The sequence below is a fragment of the Pipistrellus kuhlii genome, unplaced genomic scaffold, assembly GCF_014108245.1.
Source record: "Pipistrellus kuhlii isolate mPipKuh1 unplaced genomic scaffold, mPipKuh1.p scaffold_m20_p_6, whole genome shotgun sequence".
Taxonomy (NCBI): Eukaryota; Metazoa; Chordata; class Mammalia; order Chiroptera; family Vespertilionidae; genus Pipistrellus; species Pipistrellus kuhlii.
The window spans coordinates 73,549,977-73,568,244 of NW_023425562.1; the positions used below are offsets into that span (position 1 = coordinate 73,549,977).

Below are 18,268 nucleotides of genomic sequence, written 5' to 3' on the forward strand. Positions count from 1 at the left end.
GCTTCCGGAACTCTGCCCTCTTCCTAGATCCTTCCAACCCACATTCAAATACGCTTTCTCCCAATCCACCAGCAATTCATGCTGATGCACCTCAAAAAGACAGACATCATTGACCCATGTCCATCGCTACCACCTTGGTCCAGGCCACCATCTTCTTTTCCCTGCTTCCTCCCTGTCCCTTACAGTCTATTCTCAACCCTGCAGCCCATCTGAGCACAACAGTCTGATCACAGCATTTATCTGCTTATAGCCCTCTGACAGCCCCATCTCACCCAGAGTCTAAGTCCTTTCTGTGGCTCTAGCTCTACACCATCTCGCCTGTCACCTCTCTCTCCTCCTCTCCCAGTAGTTCACTCTGCCCCTCTACACCAGCCATTCCCTGTTGGTTCTCAACTGTACCAGGCATCTTCCATCCTAAGTCCTTCCACCCTCATCTTCTCAGTGAGGCCTGCTCTGACTATCCAATTTAATATTTAACAGCACCCCCAAAAGCACAGCTCCCCTCATTCTAACCCTTTTCAGCTTCTCACTTCTGTTGTTTATCCCCACCCGAGCACATGAGACCAGGGATTTGTCCTGTGTTTTTTGCTGCTGTACCCCAAGCACCTGGCACACAGGAGGCTGCCAATGAGCACTACAGGAGTGAGAGGGTGGGGAGCGTGGGAAGGGGTGGTTATCTCCTAATTCCCTCCCCACCCGGCCTCCACCAAGGCAGATTCTTAGCCAGGCAACCAGAGTGGGAGAACCAAGGAGGAGGTGGTAGCTGAGGATGTGGAATGATGTACTTCACCTCTGCCACCCCTTCTGAGGCACCTCTGCAGGCCACAACACAACTTCCCCCCAAATAAATTGCTCTGCTTCCCCCAATATGACCTTCAACCTGCTTAAAAAAACATTCTTAACTTTACTAGTTTTAGTTCCAAAGGAAGAGTAGGATTGCAACCTGCATACTCGGTGAAAAAAAGCCTGGCTATAGAGTTGGGCTTTCAAATTCTGACCTTGTAAAGGTCATACTTCCCAATGGTATATGTGAAGATTGAATAATGCTGATACATCCATAAAATCCAGGGATAGAGAAGGGTACACCTGACATCAGCCCTCTCACCCAGTCCTTGGACCTTGCCTAATTTCCTATACACAGGAAGTCCTCCGGAAATATTTGCAGAATCAAACTCATCAGTAAATCACACACTGTCCCTACCCACAATGAGCCTGAGAATTATCTCAATAAGGAGACAAGAAGAACACTCATCTAAGGAAATGCAAAGGATGGGCAAAAGAGGGTCCCATCAGACAGCAGAAGTGCCAAGAAAGAGTGGCCCCAGGAAGCCCAAATCAACACTCACAGCCAGCCAGACTATGTGGACTCTGATTAAGGCCACTGACCTTCTGTTAACTCATTAAACTCCTGTTAAACTCACATTAATCCCCACTAATTCCTGCTAACTCCATGTGCCAAATGAATGCTGAAAGATACTGGTCAACATCCTCTAGAAATCAGAATGTCACATTGTTGTGTTTGTAATAGGCCTCCGATCTTCCAAAAAGAAAATTGAGGGTGCTGCCAAAGCCCTGCAGCCTTCCAGGCAACTTGACTCTAGAACTGAAACTACCTGCCTAATAGCCTGCCCTGGAAGGGTTCCACCCTTCCTTGCCCCTGGTCTGACTGTCCTTGGATTTCTCAGAGATTTCTAGCTATTGTCTAAGCTCACACAGAGGTCATTGAAAGTGATACCATTGGAATTAACCTAGTTATTATCACAGGAAAGGAGGAGAAACAAGGATGGTGGCATAGGTAAATACCTCAACTGCTGCTTCCCACAACCATTTCAAAACTACAACTAAAAGACAAAACAGACATCATCCAGGACCACAGAAAAGCTGGCTAAGTGGAAATTCTACAACTAGAAGGAAAGATAAAAGTACACTGAGACTCACAGAAGCTGAAGAAGGCAGAGGTACCGAGGCACATGCGTGGAGAGGGCTGGCAACAGAGTACACAGCTGTCTTTTTCAAGCGAGAGGGAAACAAAAGTTCCAGACTGCTCTGAACTCCAGTTCCAGGCAAGACTCTGGGGACCCATATTGGGAGAAACTGGACTGTCTGGCAGTGTGCGAAACTTGAGGGTGGCTTTCTCTCAGAGGTGCTTGTAGTGATTACCGCAGGACACTGAGACCCAGGGGCCTCGTAGGGCAGGGCTGACGGAAAACCATTGGTGGTTGCTCCACCCTGAGACTACGCCCCATCCAAGCTGAGCACAAAGGCTTTTGCATATGAATGCATTGGTCCATTGAATTCTAAACTTACCTAACAGACTGCAGCTGAGTCAGTGAGATCCATAACACCCAAAAGGAGGTCCAAAGGCCTGCAGCAGCTGCATTGCTTCACAGCTGGGCCTCATCTGGGCACCTCCAAAACCCAAACAAAGAGAGGAATCTGCAGATATCTCCGCAGCTCCTGCTGGGTGGCCTCAGGCAGAGGCTAAATTAGCACCTCCTTGGAAATCCAAGAGCAGTGTACCAAGGAGTCAGAATGGGACCATCCAGATTACAACTCTTCAGATCCATAAAGGACATCCTCAGTGAACACCAAAGCCCCACTGAAGCAAGTCTTGTCTCATAAGGGAGTCTCCAGCACAGAAGTTCTCCCACCTAGACATAGCTGATTCTCACAACCAATAGGCCTGGAGGTCAATTCCTCCCAGTAATAGCAACAACAATCAAGGCTTAACTTGATTGTTGTTGCTATTACTGGGAGGAATTGTGCACACAGCCCACAAAGGGGTGCACCAAGAGTGTCCACCTCGGGTAACTGGGGAGGCTGAGCCACTGGGCCCTATAGAACACCTAGCACACAAAGCCACTCTATCAACTCAGGGAAGCAGCCAAAATGCAGAGACAAAAAATCAGGTCACAAATGAAAGAAATGAAGGAAAGCAAAACACTGGATTATAGAGTTCAAAACCACCGTTATAATGTTTTTCAAGAATTTTCTTAAAAAGACCGATAAACTTAGTGAGACTCTTGAGAATATAAAAAAAGGACCAACTAGAAATTAAGCATACACTGACTGAAATAAAAAATACCATATAGAGATCTAACAGCAGACTAGAGAATCGCAAGAATCAAGTCAAAGATTTGAAATACAAAGAAGCAAAAAACACCCAACCAGAAAAGCAGAAAGCAAAAAGAATCCAAAAATATGAATATAGTGTAAGAAGCCTCTGGGACAACTTCAAGCATACCAACATCAGAATTATGGGGGTGCAAGATACTGAAAACCTATTTGAAGAAATAATGACTGAAAATTTCCCCCACCTGGTGGAAGAAATAGACTTACAAGTCCAGGACCACACCAAGACACATCATAATTAAAATGTCAAGAGCAAAAGACAAAGAATATTAAAAGCAGCAAGAGAAAAACAGTTAGTTACCTACAATGGAGCATCCATATGATTGTCAGCTGATTTCTCAATAGAAACTATGCAGGCCAGAAGGGAGTGACAAGAAATATTTAAAGTGATGAACAGCAAGAACCTACAACCAAGATCACTCTACCCAGAAAAGCTATCATTCAGAATTGAATGTCAGATAAAGAGCTTCACAGATAAGAAGAAGCTAAAGGAGTTCATCACTGCCAAACCAGTATTATATGAAATGCTGAAAGGATTTTTTAAAAAGAGGAAGAAGAAGGTAAAGACAAAAATTATGAACAACAAATACATATCTATCAACAAGTGAATCCAAAAATCAAATGAATAAAAATCTGATGAACAGAATAAACTGGTGAATATAATAGAATGAGGGGCAGAGAAAGGGAGTGGACTGACAATTCTGGGGGGCGGGGGGAGGCATGGAAGAAGGAAGGGTGTGGGGGATGCAGGAAGAGACTGGAGAAAAATTGTACACCTATGGCCGAAACCGGTTTGGCTCAGTGGATAGAGCATCGGACTGCAGACTGAAAGGTCCCGGGTTTGATCCCGGTCAAGGGCACGTACCTTGGTTGCGGGCACATCTCCAGTTGGGGATGTGCAGGAGGCAGCTGGTCGATGTTTCTTTCTCATCGATGTTTCTAACTATCCCTCTCAATTCCTCTCTGTGTAAAATCAATAAATACATATTTTAAAAAATTAAACACCTATGGATGAGGACAGTGGGGAGTGGGGAGGGTAAGGGCAGAGGGTGGGGTGGGATCCGGGTGGAGGGGAACTATGGAGGGGAAAAAAGAGGAACAATTGTAATAATCTGAACAATAAAGATTTATTTAAAAAATAAACATTTCTTAAATGATGATGAAAAATAACAGGAAAGGAGCAAAGGGGAAAACCAGCCCTTAAAAGCATGTTATTTGGACAGCTTCGCCAGGAAGCTACAACTTAACACTCCTCCAAGGGTTTGGCCAAGGAAGTTAGACCGGTGCCCAATAAAGTTGGGGTGATACAGGGAAGTTGCTTGCTGTCAATCACATCTGGAGACACATCTGGTAGGCCAGTGTGGGCGTGACCGTTGCAAGGGATCAAAGATTTGGGATATTTAATCCCCTGAACCAAGAAATTTGCTCTTTTGTGCTTTCAGGACCCTTGGAAGTTTGGTTGCTTGGAGTGCACTTTCCTGCATTCACCCATGTACCATGGACTAATGGACTGCAGCCAGCCAAAAGTTCTATTGGACCCAGCTGCAACATGGAATGGGAACTCTGGACACTGGCTTTGTTTCTAGGTTTACTGAAACCCCAGCGACACATCTGCTATGACTGGACTAAGGGAAATGGAACTTTGGAAACACAGGAATTTAACTCTACACAAATAAAAATCACTTGTTCTCCTTTGAGAGTATCAGAAAATTCTTTTTCTTGTGGTATCATAAGGACTCCACCTCCAGCAGCACCCAGTGGGAAGAGGACCCCCCACTTCATCTGATAACAGAAGTAGACTCCCCAAAGCACTGCTATTGCTGGCCTCCCACCCTGCCAGTTGGGCTGATCCCACTGACCATGGCGCCCCCTTGGTTGGGAGATGACTGTCCTCACTCACTCAGTGGGTCTCTCCCTTCCTTGCTCCTTTTGCTCTGAAGAGATTTTTAAAAAGGCTTTTTTGCTGTTGTCATCAGCATTTTCCCCAAACCTCGGTTTATTTCTGTTCTTACAATCCCTGCCACTCTTCTGCTTTTGTTCCACCCTTTGGGGCCCATGCTTCCAATTTGTGAGTAAGTCATTCCCGAATCTGAGTCTGTGGGAGAGATCCTGTCCACCACAGCAATTTCATTAGCTTCTCCTCCCTTCCTCATCAGGCCCAGCTGCTCCACAGGCAGGACTCACTTAAACAACATCAGATCCTTCATGGGCCATGTTTCCTTTCAGTTGCTGGGCATGAATACATACCAGTCCTCTGAAGTTCTTCACCACTCTTTCCACACCTAACTTCACTTTTATGGAGATTAAAGGTCTTCAGTCACTTAAGCTCCATCCCTCCCACTCCAACTCGGAAACTCCATCTTTACCTGTTCTCTCCACTTTCCTCCTCTTTCCCAAGACTAGCTCCCCAGCCCAGACTTTGATCCCCACTGTGGACACAGTTCATTTTCTCACCTTGCCAACCAAATAAAGTCAGGTCAGTTTCTATTTGGGGTGGGCTGAGCCATATCCTTCCACATGTTGAGAGAGGTTAGCAAGAAAGAGGCCCCTCCACTCAAAGTGTCCCAGAACCCCCTTAGAGAGAGCACCCTGGGGAGGAAGGCATGTGCAAGGAAACACTGGAACACCAGGAATTATGGAGAAACATACTTATGGGTCTACAGTGTCCAGCCTCCCCCATTCTCAATCTTATGCAAACTACGTGTGTTTTAACAACACCATGTACCTTTACCAATTCTAAATCCAATAACAAAAAGTTGACTCTTCTACACATATGTCAATGTAAGTTCTTTGTATCTGATACCCGCCTCTAGCATACTAGTGCTGAATATGTTTTTAGTGAACTGAATTCAATATAAAACCCTAAATTTTATTTACAAAATACCAACACATTATACAGTTATATATGTTATATTTACTTTATAGTAAGATGTGGTTCTTTCTGAAGTTTTTAAAATCTTACATTACCTAGCTCAGTTAAAATAAACCTCAGAAAGCTCAACCCTCTGGGCAGTTGCAAGGGAAAAAAGAAACTTATTGAACCAGACTGCACAACCCTCTTAAACCACCGTGGACATCATCATCATCAATCACATCAACAGGAGCCTGGCTCAGTATTACTATAATTAAAAATGTGAATACATTTCATGGGACTCCCCAGGTGTATACTATTTTTTCAAGTTATAATGGACTGCATTATTCACAGATCCCCAAAGATGCAAGGGAACTTAGGAAAAAGAGGTGACTAATTACAAGTTGTTTTTTTAAAATAAGTTATTTATAAAACTTAAACAAGGTAACTTAAATTTAACCTTTGTTTGTGTGTGTGCCTTTGCCCCTTTATATGAATTCAGACTGTGTCTAATACTTAAGCTTCTCTTATTTAGGGTTTTCCTGATTTTTGTTTTTGGTTTGTAAAGTTTTATTTTTGAAACAATAACATGGGCAAAACCATGCAAATATCCTGTGAAACATCTAATTCTACATAAAATGGAGGCAAAAAAAAAAAAATCACAAATTTCTATTTCTCATAATAACTTACCTTTCGGATCAAACTGGTTTAGTTACTCTAGAAATCATCCCAGCCTATATATTTTGCTGAGCAATCTCTCCCAAAAATTGCTGGGGCAGCTCACCTGAGAGGCTGTGGGTCTATGGGGGAATCCAGCAGCATCATGGCTCCCAGCAGGGGAACAGTGAAGGAAACAGCCAGCATCAGAAAGGTCACTCGGAAAACTCTGCCGCTAAAGGAGCTGCCAGAAACGAAATACATACAAAGGCATCAGCAGAGGCGCAGACAGTGACCAGCTCGGCTGGTTTTAAAGTCCTTTCAGCAAGGGCGAGCCTCTCACCCAGTGTCCCCACCACAAGGCCCTTGACTTCTATGGCATGTGATGAAACTTCAGTACTGTTTACCAGGACTGGCAAACATGCTTCTGCTGTTTCTTTTTCCCCCAAAATGTGTGAGGCACTCTTATCAGTTATTTTCCAGATAGTAAGATAGGCTGTTTTAAAGAAGGAAAACAGCGCAGCATTGATGAACACAAATAGTACTGGGAATAAAGAGTTGTAATAAAGGGAGACACAGAGAAGACAAGTGTTTCCCAAAAGCCACTATTTCCTGGTGCATGGATTCAAAGCAGCAACACTCAGTATGGTGGGAAGGGGAAATGGGGAGTGATTACTTAATAGGTATAAGGTGTTCTTATGGGGTGATGAAATAGTTTTGAAACTAGAGAACTAGTGATTGTCCAACACTAAACATCACTGAACTATACACTCTGAAGGTAATTTTATATAAATTTCACCTCAATTTTTTGAAAGGTTAACAGTGATGACAATGTTCTAAACTTAGATTGTAAGGCTTATTGCAAAACTCTGTGACTGTACTAAAAACCATTAAACAATTTAAACGGGTAGATTTTTATGATATGTGAATTATATCTCAAAAAGGTTTAAAAAAAAAAAAAAAAAAAAAAAAACAGCCCAGCCAGTGTGGCTCAGTGGTTGAGCATCAACCCATGAACCAAGAGGTCCCTGGTTCGATTCCTGGTCAGGTTGTGGGCTTGACCAATGGTTCTCTCTCATCATTGATGGCTCTATCTATTTCTCTCCTCTTCCTTCCTCTCTGAAATCAATAAAAAATGTGTATTTTTCTTTTTAAAGTCAATGACTCAACTATGCAAACTGCCACTACAGAAGCTGGGACAATCTGTAACTCAAGTGATTTTTTTTTTTTTTGTCCTCACCCAAGGATATTTATTTATTTGAGATATAGAGAGGAAGGGAAGGAGAAAGGGAGGAAAGAAAGAGAAGGGAGGGAGGGAGGGAGGGAGGGAGGGAGGGAGGGAGGGAGGGAGGGAGGTTGGTTAATATGAGAGGAAAACAGTGATCGGTTGACTCCTGTACACATCTTGACCAGGGATCAAACTTGCAATATGAGTATGTGTCCCAAGCAGGAATCGAATCTACCACCTTTTAGTGTATGGGAAATGCTCCAATCAACTGAGTCACCCAGCCAGGATTCAAGTGGTTTTCTTTAAGTGGCCTAAAGTCTTTCAACACAATGGAAGTAACTACTTATAAGTAAAAATGACAGCAAAGACTTTGTGTGGTTCTTTTAAAAGCAGAATCCCAGCCTGGCCGATGGTTGAGCATCGATCTAGGAACCAGGAAGTCACAGTTTAATTCTCGATCAAGGCCAGGTTGCAGGCTGGATCCACAGTATGGGAGCAGGGCGGAGGGGGAGGGGGGGGGGGGGCCTGCGCAGAAGGCAGCTGAGCTGATTCTCTCTCATTGTTAATGTTTTCTATCTCTCTCTCCCTTCTTCTCTGAAAGAAATCAATAAAAATACTTTTTTCTTTAAAAAAAAAAAGCAGACGCCCTAAAGAGAGACAAATGGTAAAGATAGGTGCCTGTCAGAGGTGAGTGCTGACCACATGGCATTCTAGTAGGGTCCCTGTCCATAAAGGAGGCTGATGTAATCACCTTTTCCCATCCTAGCAGAGGAACAATCGCTTGGGGGAAGCTGCATTGTGCAATGTCACCATAGAGCTATATTATCTTTTCCTTGCCTAAAATGATTCTTTTTAAAAAATATATATATTTTATTGATTTTTTTATAGAGAGGAAGAGAGAGGGATAAAGAGTTAGAAACATTGATGAGAGAGAATCATCGATCAGCTGCCTCTTGCACCACTCCCTACTGGGGATGTGCCCGCAACCAAAGTACATGCCCTTGACCGGAATCGAACCCAGGACCTTTCAGTCCACTGACCGAAGCTCTATCCACTGAGCCAAACCGGTTTCGGCATGCCTAAAATGATTCTACATAAAACAGAATCCTGTTATTTGTCTTAGACTCCTGCAGTTAACTTCCTTTACCACACTGTAGTTTCCATCTTTTTAATCTAAATTTAGTGGTAATCTGATTCAAAGCTTGTGACACCCTGCTTAAATATTTGGTTGCTCCTTCATACAATGGTAAAATGCTCACTATTTCAAAAAAAAAAAGAAAAAAGAAAGAAAGAGGAAGAAAGAAAAGTCAAGCCAGGACTGAAAGCAACAGTACTTATAATTAGACAGGCTACCAGAGGTCTGGGATGATGACCTGTGTCCCACATGGCCCATCCCTGCCAGAGATCTAGGTAATACCCTCTTAATGGTGCAATTAACTGGTCACCACCAACTGTATCTAACTCTCTCCCCAGTGAGAGAAGTCTATCAACACCCCACTGGCTAACATCAGCTAGCCTCTCTTGAAAAGTTCTGGAAGATGGCTGCAGAGTAGCTGGAAGCTTCATCTGCCTTGCTCCCAACACCAAACCAGACTTGTAGCTAAATTGCAGAGTGTTCATCCAGAAAAACACAGGTGACATGTAGCTGATCTGAAACACTGAGAGAAGGGAACTCAGAGGAAAGATAGAAGGAGACGGGGAGAGGGTGAGCCAACTTGCACAGGTACACAACTGGGAAGCAAAAGGGAAATTGCAGCAGCGCAGCCCCATCCCCTGGAAGTGTGGGGTCTCAGCCCCACACAAGTATCCCCAATCCAGAGTGACAAGGGAAGGGCGGGGGAGCCTGTGTAGTGTTGAAAGTGGAAATCACTGGGGATTCAGCACACCTAGGAGACCCAGACCGCACAACACCAGGCAAAGGGTGATTTCTTTATTACACCAGCCTGAAAAGTTCACTCCAATCGAAGACTACTAGAGCCGAGCAGCAGAGCTTGCGGCGGGCAGAGGGGTCTGATTGGTACACCCAAAAGTGACATGAGGGGCCCTCTATTCTCCGGAAGAATTCTGGGCAGAGAACCAGCCAGGGGTTGGTCTCTGTGGCTTAGGAAAGGATTGGTCTCGCCCACTGAGAAAACATGGTGACACTCCCCCCACCATGTGCAGAGCTCTTCGGTCTGCCCCATCCTGTGATCCAAGGCAAAGGGGAGCAGTGCTGGGCTGGGAATCTGAGCCCGTACTGTTCAGTATGACAGTGCACAGGTCTTGGATATTTGGCCCAGTTGGAGCCTGGCTAGAGGCTCTGCCCAGCACCAGGCTGGCCATGCAAGAGAAAGGAGTGCCAAGCAGAGCTGATTTTTTTTTACCCCCTATACTTGGTGTGGCAGCAAGGGGTGCCAGGGAGCCAGAGCTGAGGTGTTGAGACTGTCTTTCAGATGGGCTTCTATCTGGAGATAGACAGATGTGTGAAGCTATGGCTGCATAGTGGGGAAGCAGGCCCAGGAGTTCAGCCAGCTCAGCCCTGGAAAGGAGAAGCACCCACAACCCTGACTATAGGTTAAGGTTATTATTTCCAATCCAAGTCTGATTAAACTGCCTCCACAGAGTGCAGTTCTGTGGGAGAAGGGAGAGCAACTCAGAGCGGGGACATTCAAGGGGCAAGACCCCAGGTAGACCCAGCCCTTGGGGTCCAGAGGCCCCACCTGCCAGAAGGCTTGGGGCAGATTGGGGCTTCGGACAGGTTACCAAAGGCAGGCAGGGACAGCAACTGACAATTGCTTGCTCCCGAGAACCTCTTAGGAGGCCCTAGCCTGGCATAACAAGTGCCCAGCCTGCACCCTCTCCAATCTGGGACATCCCTCTCACAATCCAGGACTGATGGCTCCCAACTACTCACCTGCCTGCCTGCCTGCCTGCCTGCCTGCCTGGCAAAACTAAAAATTAAAGTGTTTCACTGAAAAATATGGTTTCCAGCTTCTCTTGAAAAAGCGACAGATCTGGCCCAACCCAAAGTTGCAGGGCGGCCGCACAGGCTTTCCAATCTTCAGGCAAGCACACACTCTGCTCTCCCCAGCCTCACACTTGCTGCAGACAGCACCACATCCGGTTGGTACAAGAACCATTGTGACTGATGCTGAGACCAAGGCTTGGAACACAAAAAGCTCTCAGAAGATGGTAACTACCAGGACTGCAGCTCCCTGGAGGCATCTGAGCCCCTGACTGGTGCAGAGTTCCTTGCAGTGGTTTTAGTACCCATGCTCTAGGCCACATGTGTCAAACACAAGGCCCGCGGGCCAAATCCGTCCCGCCAGGCCTTGCAATGTGGCCCGCACCGCACTGTCATCACTGCACTCCGCTGCGTTTCCATCACAATGACAGTTTATGACTGTTCAGTAAACCATTCGGCCCGCGATTTAGGCTGAATTTTAGATTTTGGCCCCTTCTCTGATTGAGTTCGACACCCCTACTCTAGGCACATATTTTATCCCCAGGTTCATTAACTTTTTGACAGATCCATCTCACTGGTTCCTGCAAACTCACAGTCAACTACAGTTCTGCCTTTCCTCCAGGTGTGCCCCTCGCTTCTGCACTCCTTCATTAAGGTAACTTAAATAAAGGACACCCCACTTACCCCTATCCATTTCTAAGGATGAAACCCATCATACTCCCCTTCCCTGTGTGTGCTGACACATTCAGGAGAGCAGACAATTTCCTTCCCAGGTACAGTCTGGGAAATCAACTTGTTTGCCCCAATCTCTTGAGCCTGAAATTTCCTACAGTCTTCAAGTGCCAGAAAGCTATTACTGTAATGCAATTACTGTTGGCTCAACCACAATTTACACAACCCTGTACTTTAACCAGCCAAATATGAAAGGCGTTCTCTAAGCCCTTTTGCACACAGGACATCAGAGCCTCGAGTCATGGATTGAAGTCCTGACCCACTGACCCTGTGAAAATAAAAGCAACCCGTGATTTTTGTGGGAAGCCTGTGAGCCCCAAATCTATATGGGACCAGAACCCCAGGTGTCAAAGTGATCTCTGGGAACTGAGAAAGTCAAACAGCCACGAAGTCTGTGTCTGCACCTCAAATATGTTTATTTTTCACATTCCTTTATACTAGGGCTCCTAGACTATAGAAGTCCTCATATTAGCATTGAAAATAACCAAGAAGTTATAAGAGCCCTTTGACAACACTTATGGACTCAGGACTGAGAAGAAAACTCCAGATTCCTAAATCCTCATGGCTTTTTTTTAAATATGTGTCAAGTACTGTGCTGGTTTTTTAAATTTAATAACTCTTTATTGTTCAGATTATTACAATTGTTCCTCTCTTTCCCCCCATAGTTCCCCTCCACCCAGTTCCCACCTTACCCTCTGCCCTTACCTCCCCAGCACTGACCTCATCCATAGATGTACGATTTTTATCCAGTCTCTTCCGGCACCCTCTACACCCTTTCCCCCCCCCAAGAATTGTCAGTCCACTCCCTTTCTATTTTAATTATGATGTGTCTTAGTGTGGTCCTCTTTGGATTCCTTTTGTTTGGGGTTCTCTGTGCTTCTTGGACTTGTAAGTCTATTTCTTTCATCAGTCATTATTTCTTCAAATAGGTTTTCAATATCTTGCTCTCTCTCTTCTTCTGGCACCCCCATAATTCTGATGTTGGTATGTTTGAGGTTGTCCCAGAGGCTCCTTACACTATCTTCATATTTTTGGATTCTTTTTGCTTTTTGCTTTTCCGGTTGAGTGTTTTTCGCTTCTTTGTATTTCAAATCTTTGACTTGATTCTTGCGATCCTCTAGTCTGCTGTTCAGTCTCTGTATAGTTTTTATTTCAGTCAGTGTATGATAGTGCATTTAATTTCTAGTTGGTCCTTTTTCATATCCTCAAGGGTCTCACTAAATTTATCGGCTTTTTCTAGAAAATTCTTGAAAAACCTTATAACTGGTTTTGAACTCTATATCCAGTCATTTGTTTTCCTCCATTTCTTTCATTGTGATCTGTTTCTTTGTCTCCGCATTTTAGCTGCTTCCCTGAGTTGATAGAGTAGCTTTGTGTGGTAGGTGTCCTACATGGCCCCGTGGCTCAGCCTCCCCCAGTTACCTGAGGTGGGCACTTTTGTTGTGCCCCTTTGTGAACCGTGTGAACAGCCTCGTTGTAATTAAGTCTTGATTGTTGTCAGTATCACTGGGAGGAATTGACCTCCAAACCAATTGTGTCTACGCTGGGAGAACTTCTGTTCTGTACCCTTATGGAAAAAGACTTGCAAAAGCTCTGTCCTCAGCTTGGATGGGGCAGCGTCTCAGGGCACCGAGGAGCAGACAACCTTGGCTTCCCATCAGCCCTGCCCTAGGAAGGCCCCTGGGTCTCAGTGTCCCTCGGCAATCGCTGCAAGCACCTCTGAAAGAAAGCCATCCTAGAGTTTCACCTGCTGCCTCAGTCCAGTTTCTTCCTGGATGAGTCATTTCCCAGAATCTCGCCCAGAACTAGATTTCAGCATAGTCAGGAGCTTCCATCTCCCTCCCACTTTAGAAACCAGCCAGGCACTCAGCCACCCGTCCTCTCTGCATGCGTGTTTCCGTACCTCAGCCTTTTGCAGCTCCTCTGAGTCTCAATGTGCTTTCTTCTTTCCTTCTAGTTGTAGAATTTCCACTCAGCCAGCTTTCCTGTAGTTCTGGATAGTGTTAGTTTTGTCTTTTAGTTGTAGTTTTGATATTGCTGTGCGAGGCAGCAGTTCAGGTGTTTACCTATGCCACTATCGTGGTTTATCTCCTCTCTTCATGACTTTTTGACAGTCCTATCTGAGAGAGAACCACACTGCTTCTCTTACTCTTCAGTAATTTTTTTAAATGTTTTTATTGATTTGAGAGAAAGGGAGATGAATAGAGAGAAGCATCATTGAGAGAGAAATATCAATTAGCTGCCTCCTGCACACTCCCTACCAGGGATTGAGCCTGCAACCCGGGCATATACCCTGATTGGGAATCAAACCAGTGACTTCTTGGTGCATGGGTCGACGCTCAACCACTTAGCCCCACGGGCCAGCCTCACTCTCCAGTCTTAAAAAAGGAAAAAGGAAAATTGACCAAGTAGAGATATGTAATTAGTTTAAAAATCGTTTAGGAAAAGCAATTGAGCCCAGGTTCAATTCCGGTCAAGGGCACATGCCCAGGTTGCAGATTTGATCCTCAGTGGGGGCATGCAGGAGGCAAGCAATCAATGATTCTCTCTCAACATTGATGTTCCCATCTCTCTCTCCCTCTCCCTTTCTCTCTGAAACCAATAAAAATATATTCTAAAAAAAAAAAAAGAAAAAAAAAGAAAAAAAAAAAGCTATAAAAATAAAAATAGCTATTAAATTTTCAATGTATTCGTTCTTCAGTCCTAAACAGTTATTTTTGGACATGAGACAGCTATTCTCTCTTCCCAGACAGAAATATGTTTCAAAGGGGAAGGAATATTTTCAGTGTTTCAATAGTTTTAACAATAAAGTTTCTAAAGAACGTGGAGAAATTGATGCCAAATAATACTAATTATAAGCTTGCAATGATATTTTAAAGTACTTAGCAATGGTACTTTAAAGCGCTATGTTCCACTCTGAATAAGTGGATTTAATGACTGCATTCCCCATTATACAATAGTTCAAACACAGAATATGCTTGTCAATCATTGCCCAGCTGCCAATTCTATCCTTCTTCACTCATTTTCATTTCTTTTGACTCCAATACTCTGTAACTTTATGTAAACCACTTCAGTCACACAAACTTCAATGACCTACCTCATCAGTGAAAGAACTAACATCACCTTTCATTCCAAGAATCAGGAGTTACCGTATTTTTCGGACCATAAGACGCACTTTTTTTCCCCCAGAAGTGGGGGGAAAAAGTCCCTGCGTCTTATGGTCCAAATATAGCCTACACATATACTTTAAAAAAAAAGTTTTTTTACTTGCCCAGCTCTGTGTGGTCTCTGTGTGCTTGCCCGGCTCTAAAATGGTTCTAAATGCTGCTGTTTACTTTACAGGGTTGATTACATGTGTTTATGACTGTGATGTTGGGTTTTAATGCACATAAAATATTTTAGGACAGTATTTGTTTCAGAATCTTTTTTTCTTCATTTCCCTTCTCTAAAAACTGGTGCGTCTTATGGTCCGGAGCGTCTTATGGTCCGAAAAATACGGTAAGTCAAGGTATTGTTAGTTGTCCCATCCACTAAAATTTACCGTCCTACTTCTGTTATTGAATAATGTATCTTCTGAGGCTTTCTTTATCCTGTTTAGCACATATAAAGTTTCTTTTATAGCTGTCACGTTTCTACTTCCTTCAGACCCCTTTACTTCACCCATTCTACTCATGCTTTTTTGTCTTGTGTGAATAGTCAACATTTAAGGTAATCAAGAAGACAATTAGCTGAAACCGGTTTGGCTAGCGGTAGAGCATCGGTCTGCGGACTGAAAGGTCCCAGGTTCGATTCCGGTCAAGGGCATGTACATTGGTTGCAGGCACAACCCCAGTAGGGGGTGTGCAAGAGGCAGCTGGTCAATGTTTCTCTCTCATCGACATTTCTAGCTCTCTATCTCTCTCCCTTCCTCTCTGTAAAAAATCAATAAAATATATCTTTTTTAAAAAGAAGACAATTAGATGAACTATTACAAATGATGACAAAAGAAATGAAAACTAGAGGAGAATTACATGACAAAAACAATTTTTAAAAAAACAACTACAGCCCTGACCAGTTTGGCTCAGTGGATAGAGCATCGGCCTGTGGACTAAAAGGTCCCAGGTTCGATTTCAGTCAAGGGCATGTACCTTGATTGTGGGCACATACCCAGTAGAGGGTGTGCAGGAGGCAGCTGATTTCTCTCTCATCAATGTTTCTATCTCTCTCCCTTCCTCTCTGTAAAAAAAAAAAAATCAATAAAATACGGTACATATTTTTAAAAAACACTATAGTATTATGATAATAAATGTAGAAAGGAAGATAGCTGGCAAAAACTCACTATGAAAGAGACCATTACAGATATATATGGTTTCTCTGGTAAAGTCCTTGCATGACTATTCTAATAGGCCCCTGGGTCATTAGCAGAGGATGGCCTCATTTGTCCACAGTCAATGGTGTGGCCAACGTGTCCTGATCTGCCAAGATTAGCACTGAAAATCCTGCGTCCTTGGAAGTATGAGTCCGGGGAAAACCAGGATGGTTACAGTCAGAACTCTATTATATTCCCCACCTTTCCACTGAGCCCAGAAGTCAGATATTACCAGAAAGTCTTCTCATCGAATTGTCTTTTAAGAGCCCAATCCTCTCTGCTGTAGCTCTCCCTCCAAAGGTGTTCCTCTTATTATCATCAGGAAATAAATTCAGTCTGCCCCTGCCAAACCTGTCCCTCCTTCAATATGTGCCACGCCCCTTGGCACACCAATAAATATGTCCATTATTTCTCGAAACCTATAAATTAATCAGTTCCACAGCTTTGAGCTTGGCCTGTACAGAGCCGTATGAATACCAAAATACTCAGAGCTATGAGACTTGGGCCCCAACATTAAAAACGCAAGTTTATTGTATATTAAAAACAGATGTCTGAGGATCGTGCTACAGTTGTTAAGCTAACAAAACACAGCATTATGCTGAAACCGGTTTGGCTCAGTGGATAGAGTGTCCGTCTGCGGACTGAAGGTCCCAGGTTCAATTCCTGTCAAGGGCATGCATAATACTTGGGTTGCGGGCACATCCCCAGTAGGGGGTGTGCAAGAGGCCTTGGTTGCAGGCACATCCCCAGTAGGGGGTGTGCAAGAGGCAGTTGATCAATGATTCTCTCTCATCCATGTTTCTAACTCTCTGTCCCTCTCTCTTCCTCTGTAAAAAATCAATAAAATATATATTTTTTTTAAAAAAAAAAAAAAAACAGCATTACTTAAATTCTAGAAGGTTGAGAGAAGCAGCAAAGGTCAAAAAATATGATATTTCTTGCATCAGGCATCCACAACTACAGTTTCCTAGGCTTCTGGGTCCGTATCAGGCGGAAATCTGCAAAGCTGAATTCTCACAAAAATTGCCAAACGACGATGTCCCTTCGGAGCGCTGCTCTGTCCGGGGAGCCTCGGTGAGGACTGGCCCGCCGGTGAGAAGGGCCAGGTGCAGAGGGCAGCCCTCATGGGACGGATCTCCAGCGGCGACCTGACACCTTGTCGGACCTCCCTTGGGTCATATAATTCTCCTCTGTTTTTCGTTTCTTTTGTGATCATTTTTAATAGTTCACCTAATTGTCTTCTTGATTAGATTAAACGTTGACTATTCATCACAAGACAAAAAAGCACTGAGTGAAGTAAAGGGGTCTGAAGGAAGTAGAAACGTGACAGCTACAAAAGAAACTTTAATATGGGCTAAACAGGATAAAGAACGCCTCAGAAGGTACATTATCCAATGAACAGTGCGAGCGCCGGGCCGGGAGGACGCCGGGCAGCGGCGGGCGGCTCTCCCCGGGGACCGGGTGAGCCAGCGGGAAGGTGAGCCAGAGGGAGGGAGAGGGAGGGGAAGGCGAGGAGAAACCACCGCTCTGGAAGCGGGGCCGGAGGGGTAGGTGCGGGGCGGGGCGGCCTCGAACCCGCAGCCCGGGACACCGCGGTGACGGAGCGCAGAGGGGCCCCCAAAGCCTCCAGGACCGGACCCGGCAGGGGCGTCCGCTGGGACGGAGCCCGTTTCCTCCCCGTGAAACGAGCTGGCCGAGGGGAGGAGGACGCGGGCGCACGCCGCGCGGTGGCAGCGCATTCACCCTGCCGCTGTCACGGCCGCCGTCACGCAGGGGGGCCGGGCCTACCTGCCGTCCGGGGCCTCAGGGGTCTGGCTGTCGTCCGTGACGACGGGCGGCCGCGGGGGCCGGCGCTGCCGGAGCCCCGCCGCCTCGCTCATTTTGGAACTGTCACCGCCGCCCGACCGCCGGCGCCGAAACGGACAAACGCCCAGAGCCGGCTCGAAGGGCGGCCGCGCCCCGCCCCTTCCTGGCCCGGGCGCCCGAGCCGCGCCCTCTGGCCCCGCCCCTTCCTGCCTCCCGGCTGTCACTCAGAGGGCCTTCCTAGGCGGCCCACGTGCCGGCTACCCGCCTCCTGGGGTTTGCAGTGCAGAAGGAGCGCCTTGGCCTCGGGCTTCTGCAGTCCAAATGCCCGCCGCTGGGTGCAGCCCCTGCGCTGCCTGCTTTCATTTCATTTCATTTCATTTCATTTCATTTCATTATTTCATTTCATTATTTCATTTCATTATTTCATTTCATTTCATTTCATTTCATTTCTGTTGAATGGAGACCAGACCACCCAAGAGGCAGAGACCCCTACCCGGGAAATAACTCCAACTAGCCAATTGCGGAGTCAAATAACAAACTTTATTGCAGATTCGAATCTGGGCTGCCGCC

General features: G+C 45.3%; 1 protein-coding gene across 2 annotated transcripts in view; it reads right to left on the minus strand.

The window, feature by feature from the left end:
* Positions 1-17,861, minus strand: part of LOC118707594 (adipocyte plasma membrane associated protein) — a 32,312-nt gene extending 14,451 nt beyond the window's left edge. Inside the window, exons 1-2 of one of the 2 annotated variants that reach the window (XM_045574907.1) lie at positions 17,681-17,861; positions 6,768-6,884 (exon numbers count right to left, since the gene is read on the minus strand). In XM_045574907.1, coding sequence (XP_045430863.1) covers positions 6,768-6,884; positions 17,681-17,772 — 209 coding nt within the window. In that variant the 5' untranslated portion in view covers positions 17,773-17,861. The remainder of the gene's footprint in view (positions 1-6,767; positions 6,885-17,680) is intronic. The other variant, XM_036418106.2, reaches the window with a different exon arrangement.
* Between the last annotated feature and the right edge of the window lie 407 nt (positions 17,862-18,268).